Below are 25,624 nucleotides of genomic sequence, written 5' to 3' on the forward strand. Positions count from 1 at the left end.
GCTTTGTATCTCATGATATAATCATAGTGTTAAGTCTAGAGTGTTAAGCATTAAATTATATTTTATTATACAGTTTATATACGTAATTAAGTCACTGTGTAAGATTTAATGATGCCAGGAGGTACAAGCTAGAATGTGTTACAACTGAAAATATATTGTGCCTTCAAGTTACTACTGTATTCTATATAGCTAAGTGATTCTCTGCCTCTCTGCTTTTTTAAATCGCCCATCTCTCTCTCTCACTCTGTCTTGCACACAGGGCCGCTTCTGCCATGAGGCAAGGTGAAACCCTTGCCTCAGGTGGCAGCGAGCGGCCAGTTACAAGGGGCGGCAAAAAGCCACCTCTTGTAACTTTAAGAGCCGAACTTCCGGGTTTTAACCCGGAAATTTGGCTCCGCTAGTGCAAAGAGCGCTATTGCGCTCAATGCACCCGCGATACTGCCCCCTGAAACCCGCTCTGACGCTAATTTTTAAGCGCGGAGCGGGAGAGGAGGGGGGCGGCATCTGGGCTGCTGCCTCAGGCGGCAGCAGCCCCAGAATCGGCGCTGCTTGCACATACCATATTTACATAGTGTTATCTCGTATTTATTAGACGTGTTTACTCTGAACTTTGGTTTTAAGCTAGGCTGCTTTTCTAAATCAAAGTTTGTAGCCAGGAATTGGTATTTACCGCTCCTGAAATATATCCATGAGTATAAGATAAAGTTTAGTAAACAAATAAACAGTGCTCATAAAGAGAACTGCAAGTTTCCAGCTAACACTACACAATCTTAATAGATAGAAAATTACTAGCCTTCTATCTTCTTTCTTATCTTTGTCAGTGGTGAAAATTGAAACGTATATGCGTAAAATAAGATTGTTTGGAGAATGTGAAACTTAGAAAGCACATAATATAGATTTAGAGAAGGATTTACTGTTGCCTAAGAAGACACGACCTAGCTGTTTGAACACAATTCCAAGAGGGAATAAAGTTCCAGCAGTCCCAGTCATCTGGGATTTTGAGAAAATTGGTTGGCTACCCATGTGTAGATGGGCAATAGGTTGCTCCATCTAGGACATCCCAATGAGGAGGCGGTGTCCGATCCCCCTGGGCATATAGCAATAGAATGGATAGAGCAAAATCATGGGAATTGGGTTACGGTGAACGTTAAGGACATCTGTAAGAAAGCAGGATTACCCAAAACAGGCAGATTAGATAGGGACCTTTGGGAGACTCTAATCAGCACCCATGATCAGTGGCTCAAGAAAAAGTATTTAGAACGTCAGGCAAATACATGGTTAACTGAGAGTAGATCAAAACAGAATTGCAGAATGTTTTTTATAACGGCACATATAGATACACAAGGAAAGGGAAGCTTCCTGCCTCCTGGCCACATGGGAGCATATTAGATGATCAAGATAATCCTGATAATGAAGTTGCTTTAACTATTTTGTTCTCTATGTTAAAAGGTGATGACAGGGCTGTTCCTGCCATGAGGAAAGGTGAGCACCTTGCTTCAGGCGGCAGTGAACGGCCAGTTACAAGGGTTGGCAAAAAGCCACCTCCTGTAACTTTAAGAGCCAAATTTCCTGTTTTTAAACCGGAAATTCGGCTCTGCTAGTGCAGAAAGTGCAATACGTGCTTGTTGCACTAGCGATACCGCCCCTTTTGACCCGCTCCAACGCTAAACTTTTAAGCACGGCGTGGGAGGGGGGGACGTCATCGGGGTTGCCGCCTCAGGCGGCAGCAGCCCACGGTTCGCCCCTGGGTGATGAACAACCCAAAACTGGAGAGGAAATTCTAACTGACCAGTTAAGGGATGAAATTAAAAAAAGTGTATGGATGAGCATAAAGACTTGAGAGGGTAGCTAAACAGGATGTGATGAAGCAAAAGAAGTTAAGAACCTAATGCATAACAATGTGGGGCTAAAACAAGGGGATCTAAGGAATTCAAGATATTATATTTACAAAAAAAATGTTAAAACAAGTAAAACAATTAGAGGAAGCACCGGCCAATCTGTCTGAAAAGACATTTTGCCTTCTGCTCTTCCCATGAATGTGGTAAGTGTATATAGTGTAACTTGGTATCAACTCTTTCCCTGTTTAGCCCTTTTAGAGTGTGTTCCGGACCCTAACATTAATCCAGCAGGGCAGATTATGAAATTGGGATTCAGTCCAAGGGTGTTGCCCATTTTGGAGACCTGTAAAGCCCACATGGTAAAGGAGGAGGATACAGAGGGGGACACAGTAGAAATAAAGGATAAAAGGGGGGGGAGAGTCCGTAATTCAAGCCCTAAAAGAACACTGGTTCGTGGACAATGACATCGGTGTGGGGCTTGGCGGTAAACGCATAAAATTGAAGGAAACTAAACCAATATCTGTAAGAGTGGGTGGGCAATTAGAACTCATAACATTATTGTTGGTTTCTGATACTGTAGCTGTAAATCTCTAGGGGGCAGATATATTATAACAAATACATTCATCTATAGAATTTATTGAAAATGGAGTGCACCTCACAAGCCCCCGAGCTGACAATTGTCTAAATGTTGTTGCTGCCGTTTTGTTACTGACAGTTTTCAAGCAGTCAACTGAGGATATTGAACATGAACTAAAAGAAGATTGTCTGTTCCTCCTGTGCTCATAAAACTAAAGGAGGGAGCCATGTTGCCCAAATTACCCCAGTACCCTCTAAGGGCACAGCAAATTGAAGGAATAAAGAACAAATTGAGTGTAAACATTATTGTGTCTACATGGTAACATACCGGTAGTAGCACAAAGACACATGTCCATAGAGTTCTATCTAACTGCTAGTTGATACAGAGGAAGTCTTTAAAACAGTCAGCCGCAAGCAGTGGCTCATGAACAACATGTTACTCACCAACCCCTTGTATTTTGCTCCCAGTGGTCTCAATGCAGAATGATGCTTATTTTTCAATTCCTGGCTTGGAGGTAAGTTTTGGTTGCATAAAAACCAGATATACTGTCAGAATCTCCTTTAGACTGTCAGTCCACATAGGACCTACCAAATAGCAAATCACAGCCCTTATTTGGCACCCCAGGAACCTTATTTCAGGCTTGTGTTGCTCCCCAACTCTTTATACAATTGAATGTAGCACACAGGTAGAAATGGTAGGGGACCCCTGCTCTAAATTATGCCTCAGAGGGTAAGAAAATTCTTCCCATCTCCAAGATGGCAGCCCCTGAATAAACTTTGAATTTAGAGCTACTTTCAATAACCCTGCATATTCTTACTTGTTAAAATGCCATCCAACCCCCTTCTTGATACTGTCCAATGTATCTGCTGGTATCTAAAGATTAAGCTTTTCTGAGCAGGGTCGCTGATTCTAATTTTATGCTGTAATCTTTATATGTTAAATTACTGTAAGACCCCTAATTATTATTTATTAATGGAAAGTGCTGCATAACTTGCTGGTGCTACATAAATACATGATGATGATAATAATCCATGTGTGGGAAAACCTTTGCTTTAAGTGGACCCTTTAAAGCTAACTTTTGATTGCTTATTATGCAGATTGCCTTCTGGTTGTCATAAGCTATTCTGACTTGATGTTTCACCCTTCTTAGAGCTGACTCAAAAAGGTATGCCGTTTACATCTAATTACTACAATCTTCTATCATCAGAGCTCTCTAAACCTATGAGTAAGTGCCCCAACAGGCACAACATGCATTAGGCCATTATCTACTATGTCCTAATAAATATTTTTGTATTTTTAACTACCTATGACTGATTTTTGGAGGGACTCACAACTATTGTTGTTTTTACATGGATATGCACCTGTGGACTGGGGTGAACTGTGATTATATTCTCCTCCTTATACTGATTTTTGTTTTGTTTTCATATTTTATTGCAATTCCATTTAATGCGGTAGTGCCCACACTGGCCTCTGGCACCAGCTCTTTTTACTTTTGTTATCTCTAGCCTTCTTGTCTTTCCTTAGTAGTGATCCCCATCAAGCACCATGTTTTTCACACCACCTTTGATGTTGCTTCAAAGCCTGTTTGGAGGCAATTTTGAATACTCCAAACAGCGCCTCCTGCAGGCCTGGCAGTGCACATGTGGCTAACAGCCAATCATAGGCTTCATTAGATCACCCCCAGGAACTTTTTTCGTGCTTGAGAGGTTCCTAAACAATTTCACATTAAAGTGGGTTTCACGGGTACATTAAGGGTCGGAGACCCTTCCTTTGAAAAAAATTGTGATAATCTTTCAAAAGTTTTCAGAGCTAAGCAAATCCAGCAATGATTATGATGCTTCATTTGTTCCTATGCCCTTCCCCATGTTGGGATACATTTGTAACCAAAGGTCCATATCACCTTTTAAAAAGTCCCCTCTAATGTATAATTCAGATATCATATATGAAATGCTGCACTCAGGTCAAAATTATGTAGAAATACTGATTTCTACAGGTGATAATCTGACACATAAAGAGTGGAGAAATAAGGACTTGATTGGCTTTCCAGTCACCAGGAAAATCATTGGTGAGGATAACTGGTGAAGCCTGGACTCAATGACCACTGGAGTAAAGGTGGCCATAGACGCACAGATAATATCATACAAAACGAATTTTCATACAATATACGGTGCGTGTATGGTGGGAAAAGAGCCGACCGATATCGGCAGAAGACCTGGCTGGACAGAAAATGTTGATTTGAAGGCCTTTGAAGGCACCCAAACATCGGGTATTGTTAGTGCTGAATTGTCAGATACAGGTAGAATTCTATTGTTTCTACCTGTATATCTACCTGTATATCTGACGATTCAGCTCTACACGTGTGTATTGAAACGAATGATCTTTCTTGGAAAGATCTTTTCCAAGAAAGATGGTAATTGTAACGTCTATGGCCACTTTAAGTTATAAATGTGCATGCATGTTTTATTGCAGTGTTATAAAAGGGAGTCCATATAGAACTTTTTGCTGCTACACATTAATAGTATATATTAATTATTTCTAATGCACATGGACTGTGGACATGTTGCTGAAAAACTATTTATTTTCTACTTAGTACCTACTTACTAATTACGTGTTACTAACGGTCATTAGAAGCCCAGATCTGAAGACAAGTCATAAACAAATCTGGAAAATATTGTATTTTGCCCCTTAAGCCTGAAGTTAATTTTCTGTGTCGATCTCTGTTTGTCTGTCTGTGTGCTGATGCAATTTATACAGCAACGTGCGGACATAGTATAAAGATATCCTTTGAATTCAGTGGTGCAGAGCTGATGTTTTCATATCACAATTCAACATTTAACAATTTAAAAAGCCATAAAGCATGGCATGCTGAATGCGTTCATGATGGTTGGGATTCATTTTCTAGCCTTATTTATATAGGCCCTGTCTGGGAGGAAGCAGTGTCTGGGAAGAACATGCAATTCATCCCACATCAGCAGATTCTAGATCAAACAACCCCCTCCCTGCCCCAAAAGTACAAAATCCAAAACTGAACTATTCTCCTCCAATTTTGCATAAAAAGAAAATAATATTAAGAAGCATGAAAATTGCTATGTTCTTTATAGCATTTAAAAAATAAAAATAGTTTATAATGAAACACAAGCAAAACTTAGATTGGGACACATTGGGCCCACTATTGATGGAGCAACCCTTACATTTACATACAGTCTGCCACCAAAATCCAGTGTTGCTGCACAACAGCTATTTCATTCTTAGATCATCAGAGCACTAAGTTTTGAGCTCAGGGAACATGTGGTTAACAGAGATGGAGGATCTAGTAATATAGGGGCAAATTCACTAAGCGCTGAAAATGCGCTAGCGACACCTTTGGCGCACTTCGCCAGACGAAGTTTCACCAGGGCGCCGCTAATTCACTAAAATCAGAAGTTGCGCTCATGGAGGCGAAAGGTAGCGAATTTGCGCTACCGTTAATTTGTCAAGCAAAGCAAAATTACGCTAGCGTTGCCTAATTTGCATACGGCGCCAAGTTTAAGTACAATAGACGTATATGTTGCAGCAAATACATTAAAATACACAAGCGTGGGAAACCTTCATGAAATAAAATAGAGTTGTTATATTGCCCTACACATGAGCCCACTGTATAGTTTAGGTGCCATATGTTAGGAAATGTAGGGGGGAAGGATGGTACCCCCAAAAAAATGTATGATCTTTTTCAGCATATCACCCTTAAAAAAGTAAAAGACGCCAGCGTTTTTTGGGACTTTTTTTTGAAGCAAGCCCTATCTACTTTATTGCACTTCGCCTGGTCTGAGGTGGCAAAGGCAAGTCTGGCGCAAGAGGTAACGTTCAGTAAAATCAAGTTAGTGAATTAGCGTAGTTACGTCCCTTCGCCATGGCACAATTTCGCCTGGAGTAAGGGTGTGAAGTAGCGCTAGAGTAGGTCCACTCCGCTAGCTAACAAAATGACATCACACTGGCGAATTTGCACTAGCGTTAGCCGCATCGCGCTTTAGTGAATTTGCCCCATAGAGAGAGGTAGGTCTCAGTAATGTTTTTGTTAGATTAATTGCATATAACTTCAATGTTTCCAACTGGGATGACATGTGAGCCTGTAATCCTAGAAGGAAAATTATTGTATGTTTTTAAAAAAGAAAAATGTAATGTATAAAGGCTGGAGTGACTGGATGACTAACAGAACACTACTTCCTGCTTTTCAGCTCTCTAACTCTGAGTTAGTCAGTGACTTAAAGGGGAAGGGGGGCACAGGGGACATAACTGCTCAGTTTCATTTTGATCCTTAGCATGCAGATCAGATTTAAAAGCAAATGGTTATGACCCATATGCATGGTCCGACTGGGCTGGATCCTTGCCAGCTCTACTCCAGGCTGTAGATCTCCTTCCACTGATGCGCTGATGTTACTTAAAATTTATGCGCACTCAGGGGAGGCGGTAGGATGGGCGGCAGCCTTATAGGGGGGTGCGGGCAGCGCAGCAGGGGTACCATGGGGAGTGCGGGGGCCCCTGAGATGCCAGCCCGGTGGGCCCTTCACCAACCAGTCTGACCCTGCCCATATGCCCCCCCTCATGTCATTGATTGATTACTGACCAATCAGAGAGCCGCAAAGCAGGAAGTAGTGTTCTGGCTATTATGTTAGACATCCAGTCACTGCAGCCTTTATACATTACATTTTTGGCTTACTTACTATATTAGAAACATTTTTTATTTTGCAGAGTTTATTTATTTACCCATAATTGCAGAAATCTGCTTGCTCACCTTGAATGGATTCCCCTTTTATACATAGCATGTGGAGGAGATGTCATGCTGTATGCAGTTACTAAGCTTACTGCCAACAAAATTCCTGTGTTTTGCTTAGGTGTGTTTAACATTATATGGTATTTAATTATAAGTTCTTTCTTCAAATTTCCCGGGGCAGACGCATGCGTAGTAGAATTAAATAGTTGACTTCTTCATTAAGGTTTCGTTTTTCGCTCTACTGCTCATGTGCACCCGTGAGAAGAAAAAAGAAGCCGGAAAAGGATCACTCCATGGTACTCGGGTTGGTGCAGATTTCTGCTGAGCAACGGCCCCAGGTGTCAGGCAATCACTTGGGGTGCCTAACTTGCCTTTCTTCTCCTTTAAAGTGGACCTGTCACCTTAAGAAATAATTCCAAATCCTATTTTATCATGTTAGTCGAGCAAAATAATCTTTATTTACACTATATAATTTATTTAAATCTTGTTTCCTTCAGCCTGGGAATTCATAATTATAGCAAGCAGGCAGGAGCCATTTTGTGAACACTGTTATTCATTCAAGCCTTGCATCATCTCAGAATCTTATTCCTGTGCCAGAATGGGGGACCTGATGGCAATCCTCAAGAGCAGGCTACATAATTAGATAGTAGGAAGGGAGGGGGAATGTGGGGAGAGCAGTGACATCTAGGAAGTGCTGAATGGAAAGTGAAAGTAATTTCCTAAGGCATAGAGGAGGGGCAGACAATATATGATTGACAGCGGAGATTTTTTTAAATGAGTTTACAATAGCTATGAATGCTTTAATTAAAAAAAATTGGATTTCATGTTTAATTTGAAAAGGACTTTAATTATACAGGTTTTTATGTCTGGGTTACAGGTCCACTTTAAATAATAATACAAAGTATTTGTGATAGTGTAGTCACAGTTGGCACCCCTTTAATAAATAAAGAAATCGCAAATGCAATTAATATTCACATAGTCTGTTAAATGAAACATTGTATTGCACTTTAAGGGGCAGATTTATCAAAGGTCGAGTTGTGTTTTCCCTGAAAAATTCTAGCTTTTCTAGGATAGTTTTAGTAAAAACTCAAATTTTTTGGGTTAAAAAAAAAATATTGTTCAAGATTTATTATACCCTGCAGCTGCAAAAAGCCAAAAATATGGTTCCCTTGAACCATTTGAAGATGTTTGTAGCCTTCATGATGTTTGGGGTTTTCTTTTGGTGGTTTGCGCTCAAATACTCAATCAATTCAAGCAATTTGAGTTTCCCCCCCCGATAACTCAATCAATTCGGGTCCCCCCCATTTGCACTGATTCGAGTTTCTTACATTCAAGTTTTTTCATAAATAAGCAAACATTCGAGTTGTGAGTTTATTTGAACCTCACAAACTCGACCTTTGATAAATAACCCCATAAAAGTCGTCAGCCTTAAGGGATAAGTAAACCTTAAAAATAAGTGAATGTAAAATTAATGAGGGTGTTATTCTAAGCACTTTTGCAATGTACATTCCTTATTTATTTAATTTTTAAATTTCAAGTTATTAAAGGTTACAAATTGTGTCACAACAGCGTCATCTGCTGGTCATTTTCTGAACAGTCTGACCACCAAGTAGTCAAGGAGGTTGTAAGGAGACAGAAATAGGCTGATCTGATGTTTTTCTGGTTTTCCAAAGGTTTCTATTTTTTTTCCTAACCAGAAGAACATCAGAGCAGCCTGGTGTCTCCTGACAACTTCCTTGACTACTTGGTGGTCAGACTGGTCAGAAAATAACCAGCAGGTGGTGCTGTTGTAACAGAATTCGTTGATTATTATAGCAAATTAATTCTTTAATATCTTGGAATTAAAAAAAAAACACACACAGGACCCACATAAATTTTACATTCACTTATTTTAAGGTCTATTTTTCCCTAAAAGTAAATCAAGAAACCTACTGGGCAATGAATCCAGTGACCACGTTGTAATATGCCCTTTTATTATTATTTAATATTGTGTCCATTGGTGATGGTATTGAAAAAAAACGAAATGGAAAAGCTCCTTCACTTTGTGCAGCTGCTTTCATGTACACAATTTCACAATAACACTATTTTTTGTTTTTCAGAAGAAAAAAAATAGCAATTATTCTTCATAGCAGGTGTCAGACCTTTAATGGGGAATCAGGCTGGTCCAACCAGCTTTTCTGACTTTTTTGTTTTTTAACATCAATGTGGTTTCATAAATCTTTCAGCAGTCTTCATTGTTATGCACGGACTTCAAAGCTAAGTCACATGACTGTCCAAAAATTTGGAACATCTTCATAAAGGTTTGAGGCTTTTCAGCATCACTGAATAAACACCAAATAGAGGATATAAAAATCCATAAAGCACAACTCTTGAGTTTAAATTTTAATAAATAAAAACTCACCCATGTTCTGTTCATTCCAATGGGATTTTTGGAAGCGTATTTATCAAATAGCAAGTTCTAAAAATCCCATAGGAATAAATAGAACATGGATGAGGTTTTTATCTATTAAAATCTAAACTCACATTTTGATAAATCTGCCCCTTAATAGAGTAGAGCAGAAGTAAAAGGGCCATGGGCTGGAAAAAGATTTTGCTGTGGGGCACTGTAAATTGTGGTCACACCACTGGGTAAAATTTCCACGAAAAACGAAAGAATGCATTAGTAAGCAATACTTTCCATCAAAAGCATCTTGCAGAGTTTGGAAAGCCCTTTAGCGAGGCCACAAATAAAGGCAAACGTGACTGTTGTTTTTTTTACAGTTCACAGTAGGTCTGTATAATTTAATTTTAATCAGTTTGCTCATCAAATTGTAAAAGTACTTAATATACTGATATTGACCTGAAATTATAGTAACTCTAATTTTGGGTTGACAGGTGCCCTTTAAATAGAAATTAAACTTAAATAATAAAAAAATTGTTTGCATTATGAAAGAAAAAGGTTATTAATAACTGTAAATGTTATTGTAAGCAGCATTGGTTAACATTCTATATTTATATGCTAAAAAGACATTGCTATGCTCAAGTTAGCAGCAATGAAACATTTCCGTGTTCCTAAAGAATTGTGGCCGCCATTTTAGTTGGCCTCTATGTCACTTACCGCTGTGTCTCTGTATGTAAACATTGCAATCAGAGAGGGGCAGGACACGTGGCAGGTGCAGTAGCCGCTCGACCCACAGTTCATAAGGAAGAAGAGTGGGGTTCAGTTTAGGAACCCAGGTTCTCCAACAGGACCCTACAACTCCTATTGGACAGTTACACATTTTAGGCAGCACATAGAGTCAGCAATGAATGTGACCCATGCATATTCACTATTAGAAGAAAAGCTACTACATGGTATGCACAGGGCTTGAGCAAACTGTGCATACTCTTGATAAGAGCAGGGTGGACAATCAACAAAAATGTGGCACTGCTAGCCCACAAGGCTACAGACTGAGTTGGCAGCTTATTGGCCCATGTGTGGGGCCATCCGACGGGCGTCCCCAATCGATATCTGGCCAAAAGTCAAATCGAGCAGGGTAAAAAATCCCGTCGGATGAGGCCCCGCAATCCCATTGCCCATATGGCCTCCATTCTGATCCGATCATTGGGCCCTAGGGCTCACGAACGGAACAGCCCAATATCGCCCACCGCAATGTGGACACACCGGGGAGAGATCCACTCGTTTGGTGACATCGCCAAATGAGTGGATCTCCCTGTGTATGGCCACCTTTAGAGGAGCTCTAATAGCAATAGCTGCTTGAATGCGCAAAAAAGGGAAAATGAATTAGAAGAGAAAATAAAAGCAGCAGAACTCTGATATCATACTAACCTCTGCCAAAAAACTAAAATCAGAAATTCAAAGCAATAAAAGAGAGCTTAAGCAATTACTAATGCTTAAAACTGAATATCAACTTAAACTACTAAAGCAATTTTACTATACCAAAAGCAACAAAGCAAACAGACTGCTAGCAACGCAACTGAGAGCTTGGCAAACCCAATCTAGAATGTCCTATTTTATGGATCGTAACATAAAAATTACAGATCCTAATGTGACTTGTGCTCTGATAAACTTCAGTCACTCTTTACTGCTGTACTGCAAGTTGGAGTGATATCACCCCCTGCCTTTCCCCCCAGCAGCCTAACAACAGAACAATGGGAAGGTAACCAGATAACAGCTCCCTAACACAAGATAACAGCTGCCTGGTAGATCTAAGAACAGCACTCAATAGTAAAAATCCAGGTCCCACTGTGACACATTCAGTTACATTGAGCAGGAGAAACAACAGCCTGCAACAAAGCAGTTCCATCCTAAAGTGCTGGCTCTTTCTGAAATCACATGACCAGGCAAAATTACCTTAGATGGCTGCCTACGCACCAATATTACAATAAAAAAAATAAAATTGCTGGTTCAGGAATAAAATGTTATAATGTAGAGTGAATTTTCTGCAGTGTAATTTAGTAATAAAAACGACATCATAAAAATCATAACAGAATCCCTTTAATCATGCATTGCATCTACAGTATAAAGTGTTACGTTCATACTATGGAGTATTTCATATTTCTAGTTTTCCTTTTGTCACAGGGTCAGGGTCTACTGTATATATCAGTGTCCTGTCCGGAAACATAGTTTGGCGTGTCAATCTCTGAAACATTCCCCCATTAAGTACCAAATAAACAAAATGTCACAATTATAGTTGCCAATATAACAAACTATTCATACACTCTGCTTAGTTTGTTTCATAACAAACATAGGCCTATAAAAACAGACTAGAAACAAATTGTCCCTGGAATTATGGGACCATGCTTACAAGTAGGTTTTCACTCCCTTTTATTTTTCTAACATATGTAGTAAACTAAATACATTGGTTAACCTTTCCAGAGAGCTTCCATACTGTCCTTCATGAGAGCAATTTTATTCAGTTTCACCAGTTAAACAGTGACCTCTGCTGGCCAAAGTAGAGAAAAGTTACCTAAATGTATCATGTATTTACTTCCAAACATCCCCAGATACTAAAGAAATGTTTTCAGATAAGTGAGGTTGAGAGAAGTTTTACCTATTGTCATTTTCCTATTTAAGTTAAAGAACTATCACAAAAATGAAAATTTAATATAAGCTTCATCATACTGAAATAAGAAACTTTCTAAATGCCATCAATTAAATATTATGTGCTGTTTCTGAAATAATCAAGTTTATGTTCACTATTCCTCTCTCAGCATCTGTTTCTCTTCTTCTGTTTTCATGTAGCAGTTGGGTGTCAGATAATCATTGACAGTTAGATCCAATATATCTTATAGGAGGCTCCTTTTGCCTAGAAGATGTTTTACAGCTCACTCTATTAAAATCACCAGACTTCATGTCTCTCTACATGCAGGATTTGTGCCAAAGGCAATTATTTTGTTAGATTTTGTTTGTACTGGAATCAGTTATTTGAGTGAGCTCTAATTTCTCTAATTCTAATTTCATTTCCACGATAGTTTCTCTTTAAGCAAAGCAATCAACATTTAAAAGGACATTACACTAACCAATTATAGAGTCAGAATGAAAACACTGTCCAAGAAATATTGTATATTATCCCTTTTACGCCATCCCTGAATTTAGTAAAAACAGAACTCACAGAGAGGTGAAGTAAAGTAAGAAGTGAAGTAAGATTGCCAGTCAAAAGCATTGTGTTTGAAACCTAGTGCATTTGCCCATGGACATTGGCTAGTTGTGGGGAAACAGAGACCCTGCATGGATGTGATTAATTTCACCAGTGGCTGCTTACGACCAATTGCCTTGTATAGATTTATACTTGTCAGATCAAGCAGCCGCAATCAAATAAGAGTGATAAGGCTGGTCAGTGGCTTTGTGATAAGTGGGTTGACCACAAAAGAGCAGGTGAATAGATTGAGCTGGTTTAAACGGCAAGATCTTACCTGTGTGGCTTAGGGTAGGACTACACGGACGTTTTTGGCACAATCCGACTTGCTGCAACAAAATGCATGCAACAAAAATAAGGAAAGAAAAAGAAATGTCGGATGAAGTCGCAGTGTTGATCCGAGGCGACACTACTGTCAGACCCAGACGCTGCACCTGCATCAGACAGTCGTGGCGGATCAACGATGCGACTTCATCCGACATTTCTATCTCTTACCTTATTTCCTTCGCATGCGTTTTGTTGCAGCGAGTCGGATCGCGGCAAAAACGTCCGTGTGGTCCTACCATTAGGATTGTGATCATGTGAAAGAACCATTCTCCTTAGTCGTTAAAGGGGATGTTCATCTTTTAAGTTATATTTTAGTATATTATAGAATGGCCTATTGCTAGCAATTGGTCATCAGTTTTTTGTTAGTTTTTCTTTAAATGCTTCTTCTGTCGCTTTCCAGCTGGCAGATGGAAGTTACTGACCTGAGCAGCCAAAAAACTATTAGTCTGTAAAGTTAAAGAAGTATTTTATTACTAAGATCTGTATTCAGGCCTCTCCTATTCATATCCTGGTTGCTAGTAGGGATGCACTGAACCCTTCGTGAAAGATTTGGACAAATACCAAACCAAAGCCTATTTTGCATATGCAGAAAAGTGGAAAAATAATGTTTTACTCCCTTGTTTTGAGATTAAAAGTCACGCGATTTCCCTTCCCAGACCTAATTTACATATGCAAATTAGGATTCAGACTGGCCACACACAAGGATTCGGCTGAATCCGAAACCTGTAGGAAAAGTCAGAATCCCAAACCGAATCCTGGATTTGGTGCATCCCTAGTTGCTAGGACAAAATGTAGACTAGCATCCAAATAGTTGCTGAAAATTCCCACTAGAGAGCTGCTGAACAAAAAGTGAAAAGGGAAACCAACTGCAAATAAACGATAAGTTAATTTAACTGTGAACTAAAAGGGTTATCTTTAAATAAACTTTTAGTATGATAAAAATCACTGCGATGTGCGGGCCAGCCTAAAAATCAGTGGGTGACTGATAAGTAGCAAGGATGACATTGCCACAACTAACAAGAAGCAGATGCCTACCCTTTCTTAAAGGAACAGTTCAGTGTGAAAATAAAAACTGGGTAAATAGATAACCTGTGCAAAATTTAAAATGTTTCTAATATAGTTAGTTAGCCAAAAATGTAATGTATAAAGGCTGGAGTGACTGGATGTGTAACATAATAGACAGAACACTACTTCCTGCTTTTCAGCTCTATAACTCTGAGTTAGTCAGTGACTATAAGGGAGGCCACATGGGACATTTCTGTTCAGTGAGTTTGTAATTGATCCTCAGCATTCAGCTCAGATTCAAAAGCAACAGTTATGACCCCTGTGCCCCCCCTCAAGTCTCTGATTGGTTACTGCCTGGTAACCAATCAGTGTAAACCAAGAGAACTGAAAAGCAGGAAGTAGTGTTCTGGCTATTATGTTAGACATCCAGATTTTAGCGCCAAAGGGGTTTAGTTCTCCTTTAAATAGTGGATAACAGATAACACCATTATGTTCTACAGAGCTTATCTGCTGTGTAACCTAAACCTTTTCTCCTTTGAATGGCTGCCCCCATTGCTACACAGCAGCTTATTTATATACGGTACACAGTAGTGTTTCTGAAGCAAACATCGGTTTTACCAGTGCAGGGCAACACTGCATTATATCTTAATTACTTTAAAACACTTTTTTTTATGTTACTGTTCCTTTAAAAAGAGAACGTTGGTGTGTCAGTTATTCAGCCATAATTTCAAGAACATCAATGCCATCAAATAAATTTTAACCCCAAATCTAATCCTAATTAAACTTCTGATTGGGTTTTTTGGATTACCATTGGAAGCCCTGTGATTATGCTTTGCCCCACTGCTCCAAGAGGACAAGCCCAACAGTTTGCACAGTCCAGGATGAAAGACTATGTGGATGATGAGATAGATATCACAAGCAGATAATGTAAAGACAAATCATGAGGTGAGAATCTTAATTCTACCTAGCTTCTATGTAGTGTTTCAATTGCCTAAAGCAGCCATGTACCGCTCTTTTAAACAAAAAAAACATCTCATCTGTCAATGTAAAGCTTAATGCACGATGGGTTAACCCTCTGGTAGAGTTTACTTTTCCAGCTTTCCTTACCCTTAAAGGAGTTTGAATGTTCTCCTTGTCCTTGCTTGGCTTTCAGGTAGTCCTTTTTCCTCCCAAACTCCAAAAACATACAGACTGATTAAAGGGGAAGTAAAGCCTAACTCAAGACGTAGCTACAAATGTTGTACATTATGTTTTGTGCTTCTGTACCAGCCCGAGGCAACCGCAGCCCTTTAGCAGTAAAGATCTGTCTCTCCAAAGATGCCCCAGTAGCTTCCCATCTTCTTTTCTGCTTATTCACTGCACATGCTCTGTGCTGCTGTCACTTACTGAGCTTAGGGACCCACTCACAATATACAGTACACATAGAATAGAAATGTCACAAGATAAGGCTGATTAGTAATTAATACAGATAATTACTACATGGCAGCACAGAAACCAGTGCAATTAGCATCAGAATTTAATAATCAGCCCTGGAGCATCAGCATATATTACAGACAAACCTCATTTTCTGCTGGATAATTATTAGTGACGAGCCCTAAGCTTAGCTTCTCAACAGCTGCTCAGAGCCCACTGAGCATGTGAGTGTCACAGACACTTTCCAAGATGGTGACCCCCTGTGACAAGTTTGAAGTCCTGGATCATTGCTGCTATTGACAAGCTGAAACTTTAGGCTGGTGCAATAAGTTCATTATGTAAAATATGGCTTTTTTTAATCATATTAATTTTTTAGGATTTAGTTCTCCTTTAACTGGCTCCTGTAAAAATCTGCTCGAAAGAGCGTTTGTGTGTGTGTTAGGGACCTTAGATTGTAAACTGCACTGGGCCAGGAAATTATGTAAATGATAGGAAATTATGTAAAGCACTGCAGAATATGCTGGAACTGCATAATAATAGTAATAATAATCCAAAAACAAGTCAGCTTTCTGATGTAATTGAAAAACTTTGTGTCAAGTATTTTAATGTATCAATTCAGCTGTCCAATGTATCAACAACTCTTAGTTGCATGACCCCCAAAGTGATTTGATTTAATAGGGAACTTCCAAAAGACCAAATAAGACCTTAATCATATAATCATTCATTTGCGGTATTCCAATTCATAAGAATTGTTTGGAGGCAAGGATATTGTCTGGTTGAGAAAATGACCGGAGAAGAAAGAATCATTCATGACAGCCATCAAAGAAAACAAAGCATTTTTTTTCCAACACAATAATAGCCTATAGAGACAGTAAAGTATAGCTAACATTAACTAAAGATGTACGGTAACTGTACCTTTAATAAATATGAATGTTTAAATTACAACAGTTCGCCAAGGATGACACTTCTACACCGTAGAAATCAGTTTTGATGAATAACGACACAGACTGAGGTAAAAGAAAAACATATTACAAACTAGTTTCTGACTTTCTAACTTTGAATGACACACAAGTGTGGCAACATTTATTCAGGCAGATCTTCCTTACATAAGATATTAATCCCTGAATGACTGCATTGCATATATATATATACATAAGAAATAGTAGGCCTGAAGCACTACATACAGTTGAATCCGAGCATTGCTGTCTGATTTGCTTGTACATGCAAGCACAATGAAAAGTGCCTTGCAATTTTTAAATTTTTCATGACAGTTAAATGAGAAGGAAAGGCTAAAATTAAGTAAGCTTTATCAGAAAGGTCTATATAAATACACTAGTAAACCCTCAAAGTAATGCTGCTCTGAGTCCTCAGACTTCCTTCTTTCAGTTTAAACCTCCAGGGCTAGGGCTTAAGCATGCTCAGTTTGCTCCTCTCTCCCTCCCTTCCCTGCTGTAATCTGAGCCCAAAACTATGAGTCAGCAGGGAAAGACTGGCAGGAAGTGATGTCACACCAAGCTAATATGTCAGCTGCTATACCAAACAAACAGGGAGCTTCTAGAGCAGTATGGTAAAACATTCTGCAGAATAAATATAGTCTTATAGCTTACACTATTGTGGCTAATCTATTGGCAATAAACTGCTTCGGTAGCTTTCCTTCTCCTTTAAGTATTAAAGAAAAGATGCTGACATTTTCAGACAATATTCTGGTCTGCTGGGTGTAGTGTAAAGAAGAGTGAAAGTATACCTGCATGTTATTTCGCAGGCAGATGCAAATGGCAAACTGCAAATCAGTGTTTGTAATCCCAAATGCTTTCTAATTTAAAGATGCATGTGTGTTATTGTTAGAAACAAAGGAAAAAAATCATTTAGCCACACCATGTTAAAAAAGGTGATTGGCTGAGAATGTGCAGTAAAATACAATTATATACATTCAGTATAAAACAGTTCCCCCTTCAAAATGAAGCCAACTTACAAAAAGAACTGTACAACATTACCACAGTGGTAAATCAGAAGAAGACTTTAAAAGCTGGCAAACCAAACGTGGTGGCTTCTTCCCATAGTCCATTACAGTTTCTACTGCGCAGGCACTTTTAGCTGCTTTATTTTCACCGGGTCATTAAAGGAATCACAAAATAATGAATAAGGACATGATAATGTTTTAATCAGAGTGGGGAAAAATAAGATGGGAGGGAGGCAAATTTAAAAAAAAAAAAAAAAAATTCAATAGGGGGAAAAAATTAAAAGATTTTCACATGTATAGATTGCTTCACCGTACAGTACACAGTTAACAGCATTTCCCTTTCTCTTGTTTTTTGGTACAGGTGATGGAATCTCTCTTAGTCTCTCAGCTTACAGGGCTTCCCAAACTAAAATGGAAACAATCCACTAATAAGAAGACTTTTAAAAACCAATGCCGACATGGCATATTCTAGGTTGAAACGGTGCAAGTCACACTCAATTGTTTTTTTTTTTTGTGGAGTTGTTCAGCAGTAAAACTGTATAATGTGAATAACTGTTTATCAGGAGAGGAGGGAGAAAAAAAAGAAAAAAAGAAAAGCACATGGCACATTCTCATTGAGATTCTGTAATGTAAAAACTTACAAACATTGCTAATCAAATAAATAATAACAAAAAAATAGAGGTGTATTTGTGTGTGTTATGTGTTCTAAAATTCACTACAAGGAAAATGTCACACACGTATTTACATGGGTGTAACCACACTGGGCACTCTGCTACAAAACTCATAAAATACATGGGGAGTAAACATGAAATGTTTAACTCTTATTTATTTATTTTTTTAGTTCTAGCAGCTTCTCTATCTAATGCTGTTTTTTTTTTCTTTACTGCGACTGCTTAATTCCCAGAAATTAGTCTGTATCTTCATCCAGTTCGTAACTTTTTTTATCATAAATATCCTTTACCAGTAGAACCCGTATTAGCATATTTTCCAATATGTTGCGTTCCAGGGAAGAAGAGGTGTACCATATAGTGGAGTCGGTCGAGGCAGAACTTTCAGGTTTCAGATAAAAGACATCCATTCTCTGATTCAAATTCTGTGGACTGAATAATAGGAGAAAACGGGATTTCTTTAATATTCTCTCCTCTACACATAATTCATATAGACATGGTGCTCAAAAGTCAAGGTTCATAAATTGTAATCCATAGATGTTGGGAGTTGATCATAGCAGGGGAATTGAGGCCACACACCTTATTTTTTAACTACTTACCTCAAGGTAGACTGTAAACTCAATGGCACGGTTGCCAAAGATGTGAATGCCAGATCCATAAATGTTATGTTCATGTGGATCCTTGATCTATGCCATACTGTGTGTTGCTAAATTAACCCCACAGCTAGGACTCTACTATTGTGTATATATATCGTCAACCCCTTGGATGTTGCTCCCAGAGGCCTCAAAGCAGGTTTTGGTTGCATAAAAACCAGTTGTACTGCCAAACAGAGCTTCTTGTAGTTGCCAGTTGACAAAGAGGCTACAAAATAGCCAATCAGAACACTTATTTAGCACAACCCAGGAACATTTTTCATGCTTGTGTTGCTCCCCACAGCGCTTTTTACATCTGAATGTGGCTCACAGGTAAAAAAAAAAAAAAAAAAAAGGCTGGGATGCCCCCATATATAGGAAGTAGGGATGCACCAAATCCAGGATTTGGTTCGAGATTCAGCCTTTTCCAGCAGGATTCGGCCAAATCCTTCTGCCCAGCCAAACCAAATCCGAATTTGCAGACGCAAATTAGGGACGGGGAGGGAAATTGCATGACTTTTTGTCACAAAACAGGGAAGTAAAAAATGTTTTCCCCTTCCCACCCCTAATTTGCATATGCAAATTAGGATTCAGATTCGGCCAAATCTTTCGCAAAGGATTCGGGGGTTCGACTGAATCCAAAATAGTGGATTCGGTGCATCCCTAATAGGAGGGTGCATAAGCCTACCCCAAATCTAGGCAGTTCTGGGTTTCTAATTACATATCTGTGAATATGGTTTACTTTTATATCTACTTTTAAACCTGCTTTGTTGGTTAAGGCCGAGTTTGAGAGTCTTGTCGCTACATACATAAATATAGAGGGGGCTCTATAGAGTTAGCATACTGCACCTTCTGTGCAGTATGCTTGCCATTGCTTTCAAGTAGGGATGCACCAAATCCAGGATTCAGCCTTTTTCAGCAGGATCCGAATCCATAGGGAAAGGAAGGGAATTCAAAAACAAGTAAAAAAACAAAAACAAAAAAACATTTTCCACTTTTCCCTTCCATAATTTGCATATGCAAATAAGAATTTGGTTCGGTATTCGGCCGAATCCGAAATAGTGGATTTGGTGCATTTTTAAGTTTCAAGTAGAATTATGTACAGGGAGGGCAAAAAGTTGGCTTGTAAAAATCCCTATCTATAGGGCAACTTTGCCAAATTCTAAAAATAGGGTGAAATAATGGATCACAGCCATAGCAGAATGTCTGGCTGATGATTATAAACTTAGGCCAATGTGGTTATTGACTGACCATATTTCCAAACATGTTCAATTCCCAACTATTCAATCCAATGATGAGATTCAATTAACATAGCATATAAATTGCATCTACAAGAAAAATAAAGTTACGTAGTACAGTGTTAGTATTTATACACACCTTTTGGAGAGATAGTAATCAAAAATGTTTACAGGGCACCGAGAAGGATCAGCTGTGTTTTCAAGTTGCTCAAATACTGGCTCTTCATCCTCGTGCTTTCTTTTTCCTGGGGCAATTTTGTCTACAAATGATAAAAAAAGAAAAAAAAAGAATTATCACTAACCTATGTGTAAAAACAGTTTTCTGTAGGGTTAACTTACATTTAGTTTCCCAAACAATATAGAATTTAAGAATCTCAACTTTAAAAGTAATGTGTGCACTCATACTGATTACCTTTGTTTCAGAGGGAATGCAGGTGAAGAACTGAGTGCTGTCAAAATGAAGTCTATCAAGGAAGCTTCTATCAAATATAAATATTCATATGCAGAAAGGCAGTGTTTTGCACATACATTAGCCTTTTACTCATATTTTACTACTCCAATGTATAAATTATATTATACCCTCGTAAAATGAACCAAACAGTTAGTTTAGAGAAAGTCAATTACAGGTATAGGATCCGTTATCTGGAAACCTATTATCCAGAAAGCTCAGAATTACGGAAAGACGTTTCCCATAGATTCCATTATAATCAAGTAATCCAAATTTTTAAAAAAAGATTTCCTTTTTCTCTGTAATTGTAAAAAACAGTACCTTGTACTTGATCCCAACGAATATATAATTAATCCTTATTGGAGGCAAAACTAGCCTATTGGGTTTATTTAATGTTTAAATGATTTCTAGTAGACTAAAAGTATGAAGATCCAAATTATAAAAATCTGTTATCTGGAATACCCTAGGTCCCGAGCATTCTGGATAACAGGTCCCATACCTGTATAAACTTACCTTCACTGTCACTTTCACAAAGCGATGTCACTTGGTACTGAAGACAGGCTTTACTCTCATTAGTTAGAGGATTGCTTTTCCATTGTCTAAAAACATTGCCAAATGAAAGTCTCAAGTGCTGTTCTACGGTTTTTAGGTTGAAATACTTTGTATTGAAATATAATAGAGAAAACAGAAGGGACATAGGAGATTGGGTTCCAAGTTGATTTAGTTGCCACAGATATTCTTCTTCAACCCGTGAAAAAATAGATCCTAAAAAAAAAACAAAGCAAAGAATTGAGAAAAGAAAATTATCCAGCTGGTAAAATGTTATAGCACAGGACCAAATGCAAGATAGCCACAGCCAATCAATATAGCTTCTGGACATCATCAAAAGTGAAAGGATAGATACAAGGGGTTATTTTTTAAAGAACAGAGCCCACAATTTAACTGTGCCATATCAAAAATGTTTTGTTTTACTTTCACTGTATGCATGTACACAAAGCTTTTCTCCTGCTAGGGTTTCAGTATTCTAATTCATAATGAGGAGTGAGAAGGTGATGATGATGAGGAGGAAAAAATGGAACACATAAAGTCTTCTTTTCCAAGGAAAGAGAGAAAATGCCCAAATTATTATAGATCATTTCTACCAATTATGGCCGGGAATAGATCTATCCATCTTCATGTGTACAGCACTACTATGCCCATGGCACGTTCCATTTTTACAATACAGCTACATTTCAAATAGGGGGACTGACAATGTAATAAAATGATAAACTCCAAGCTAATTAAAAATTAGAAACAGCATCGCCATTAAAAAAAGCTTTATAAGTTTTATTTGAAAAATATTTGCAATTACATTTTACAGCTTTGCAAAGAATCTGTCTATTTGCAGTAAAATCCCTTACCATCTGGAAGAATACTAGGCTGCCAAGTTCTGATGATTTTGTTTAACTCTTCTCCAAATGCATGGTAGTCTGGGTCAAAAAATACATTATCTTTTCTTTTGCTCCTGGATAAGAACTAGACAAGACAAATACATGATTTAGAAATTCACTAAAAGTGAAAATAAACAAGACTGATAAAATCTTTGAAAACGTAATAGTAGGGTAGTAAAAATCGCAGCTCTCCAAACTGTAAAAGCCTCTGTCAGTAACACTAGGCCAAAACTAGACATCCAGAGTACACAGTACTAACCGGATATTGTCAACACTAGGGGGCAGAATTATAAAGCTGTAAAGTTAAAATAATGCATTACCACATTAACTTCATGCAACACAACAAAGTATAGTTCTAAAATGTGTGTGTATCGGAGTGCAAAATTGTAGAGTAATGTGTAAAAAAAAAAAAAAAACAGTTTAAAGGAGAAGTAAAGCTTAACTAAAGAAGTAGCTAGACATGTACATTATGTTTTGGGTTTCTGTACCAGCCCAAGGCAACCACAACCCTTTAGCAGTAAAGATCTGTGTCTCCAAAGATGCCCCAGTAGCTCCCCATCTTCTTTTCTGCTGATTCACTGCACGTGCTCTGTGCTGCTGTCACTTACTGAGCTTAGGGACCCACTCACAATATACAGTACACATAGAATAGAAATGTTGCAATATAAGGCTGATTAGTAATTAATACAGATAATTACTACATTGCAGCCCAGAAACTAGTGCAATTAGCATCAGAATGTAATAATCAGCCCTGTAGCATTAGCTTATATTACAGGCCAACCTCATTTTCAGATGGATAAATTGTGAAGACCCCTGAGCTTAGCTTCTCAACAGTTGCTCAGAGCCCACTGAGCATGTGAGTGTCACAGACACTTTCCAAGATGGTGACCCCCTGTGACAAGTTTGAAGTCCTGGATCATTGCTGCTATTGAGAAGCTAAAACTTTAGGCTGGTGTAATAAGTTCATTATATAAAATATGGCATTTTTAGCCATATTCATTTTTAGGGCTTAGTTCGCCTTTAAAGGAGCCCTGCAATCTTCTATGCCTGAACTTGTCCCACTGACTAATTTAAAGGTGAAGTAAAATGATACATTTCATAAATAGTGACAGGTGGTGTAAAATCAGGAGAAAGAAATACAGAACCAGATAAATTATATCACTTTTAGTACTAGCTTTTAACACACACACACACGAATATGGGACTGCTGATTTTGCACAATAAAAGGATTTTTACATTTTTTCAGGAGGGTATATGTTCCTAAACCAGCCCAGGGGTAGTCAGACTTTGTATAATGTCATAACTTTTAATCAACTATTTCACTGACCTCTTGAATCCCAAGACACAGGTAGTAGATGCTGTCAGGTGCATAGATTTCACAGTTTGGCCTTCGAATCTCATTGACAAAGCCTGCCAATAAGCAACTGAGTTCACTTGGACTGTGCTGTAGGAGTTCCTCTTTTAATTTTACAGACTTTGCTGAAAAAAAATAAATAAACAAATACATTTCAGGCTGCAGGCAAATACAGGTATGGGATTTGTTATCTGGAAACCGGTTGTCCAGAAAGCTCCAAATTACAGGAAGGCTATCTCCCAAAGACTCCATTTTAATCAAATAATTAAAATTTGTAATGATTTTTCAGTAGACAAGATATAGATCCAAATTATGGAAAGACCACTTATCTAGAAAACCCCCAAGTCTGGAGTACTCTGTAGAATAGGTCCAATATCCGTACTTGCAATGCAGTATGTACCATAAACAAAACTGAACAAAGTAAATGAAAAATAGAAAACATATATATATATATATATATATATACACATACTGAAGCTTGGTTCTGTTGACAACTCATCGTTACTTGTCTTCTGTGTTTTTAACCAGTGCTTCCAAGCATTTATTCCATAAGAATATTTAAAAGGGAAACCACATTCTGAGTTTTCAGAGCGATCATCAGAAGTTTGGTAATCTGAAATGACCTTTCTTTTCTTTCCCTGGAAAAAGAATGCAAAAGCATGCAGTTGAGATATACAGTCATATGAAAAAGTTTGGGAACCCCTCTTAATTCTTTAGAGTTTTTTTATCATTGGCTAAGTAGCAACTTCCTTATGGAAACAGTAGTATTTCAGCAGTGACAAAGTTTATTGGATTAACAGAAAATATGCATCATAACAAAATTAGACAGGTGCATAAATTTGGGCACCCAGCAGAGATATTACATCAATACTTAGTTGAGCCTCCTTTTGCAAACAGCCTTTTGACGCCTCCTATAGCCTTTGAGGAGTATCTGGATTCTGGATGGCGGTGTTTTTTCTGGATAGGGTGATTGTATATCTAATTGCATATAATATATGGAATTTTCCAGTTCAGTTAAATTTGATGGCTGCTGAGCATGGACAGCCTGCTTCAAAGCATCCCATAGATTTTCCATGATACTCAAGTACTTCTTCCTCTACATAAATGCCTTTGTAGATTTGGAAGTGTGTTTAGGGTCATTGTCTTGTTGGAATATCCAACCCCTGCGTAACTTCAACTTTGTGACTGATGCTTGAACATTATCCTGAAGAATTTGTTGATACTGGGTTAAATTCATCTGACCCTCAACATCAACAAGGACCCCAGTCCCTGAACTAGCCACACAGCCCCACAGAATGATGGAACCTCCACCAAATTTGACAGTAGGTGGCAGATGTTTTTCTTGGAATAGGGTGTTCTTCTTCCATAATGCAAAGCACTTTTTGTTATGACAGAATAACTAAATTTTTGTCTCATCAAAGCACTTTGTTCCAAAATGACTAAATGAGCATACAAGTGACTGTTTTGTGGCGTGAGTGCAGAAAGGGCTTCTTTCTCATCACCCTGCCATACAGATGTTCATTTGAGCAAATTGTGCTGAATTGTAAAACGATGTACAGATACACCATCTGCAGCAAGATGTTCTTGCAGGTCTTTGGAGGTGATCTTTGGGTTCTCTGTAACCATTCTCACAATCCTTCGTATATGCCGCTCCTGTATTTTTTTGGATTCCCATACCTGGGTTTTACAGCAATTGTGCTTGTGGCCTTCTATTTTTCTATAAACCATGATACTGAACAATCTTTGTTTTCAGATCTTTTGAGAGTTGATTTGAGGATCTTGATTTGGTCACTCTTCAGAGGACAGTCAAACAGAAGCACAACTTGCAATTGGCCACCTTAAATACCTTTTCTCATGATTAGACACACCTGCCTATAAAGTTCAAGGCTTAATGAGCTAATCCAACGAATTTGGTGTTGCCAGTAATCATTATTGAGCTGTTACATACATTCAAATTCAAAATTACAAGGGTATCCACATTTTGCCAGTTTTAATTTGATTTAATTTCATACAACTGAATACTGCTTCACTAAAAATCTTTGTTTAGAAAACACCCCAGTACTCAGATGTTCCTGGGAAATGAAAGACATATCACTGTTATCTTTTTTTGTTGAAAGTGGAGTCAATTATTATGCAGGCTGAGAGGGGTTCCTAAACTTTTTCATATGACTAACTTTTGCAAAGCAATGTGCTGCTAGAACAGTACAAACATTTGATTGTATAGGTCAGATCTGCTTTTTTACACATAGAGCGCAAATTACCTCTGCAGTAAATTGTTACTGAAAACTCCTAGAACTTAACATAAAATATTGTCAACATTAATATACTATGGGGGATGGCATTAAGTAATACAGTTTCCTGCAGAT

General features: G+C 38.2%; 1 protein-coding gene across 1 annotated transcript in view; it reads right to left on the reverse strand.

Annotated features, from left to right (window-relative positions):
- Positions 1–17,672: 17,672 nt before the first annotated feature.
- zmym2.L (zinc finger MYM-type containing 2 L homeolog) overlaps positions 17,673–25,624 on the reverse strand; it is a 52,759-nt gene continuing 44,807 nt past the window's right edge. The window contains 6 exon segments of the mRNA NM_001093084.1: positions 17,673–18,588; positions 20,166–20,286; positions 20,988–21,239; positions 21,875–21,989; positions 23,232–23,383; positions 23,731–23,896. Coding sequence (NP_001086553.1) covers positions 18,396–18,588; positions 20,166–20,286; positions 20,988–21,239; positions 21,875–21,989; positions 23,232–23,383; positions 23,731–23,896 — 999 coding nt within the window. The 3' untranslated portion in view covers positions 17,673–18,395.

The sequence above is a fragment of the Xenopus laevis genome, chromosome 2L (genome assembly GCF_017654675.1).
Source record: "Xenopus laevis strain J_2021 chromosome 2L, Xenopus_laevis_v10.1, whole genome shotgun sequence".
In the NCBI taxonomy this organism is placed as follows: Eukaryota; Metazoa; Chordata; class Amphibia; order Anura; family Pipidae; genus Xenopus; species Xenopus laevis.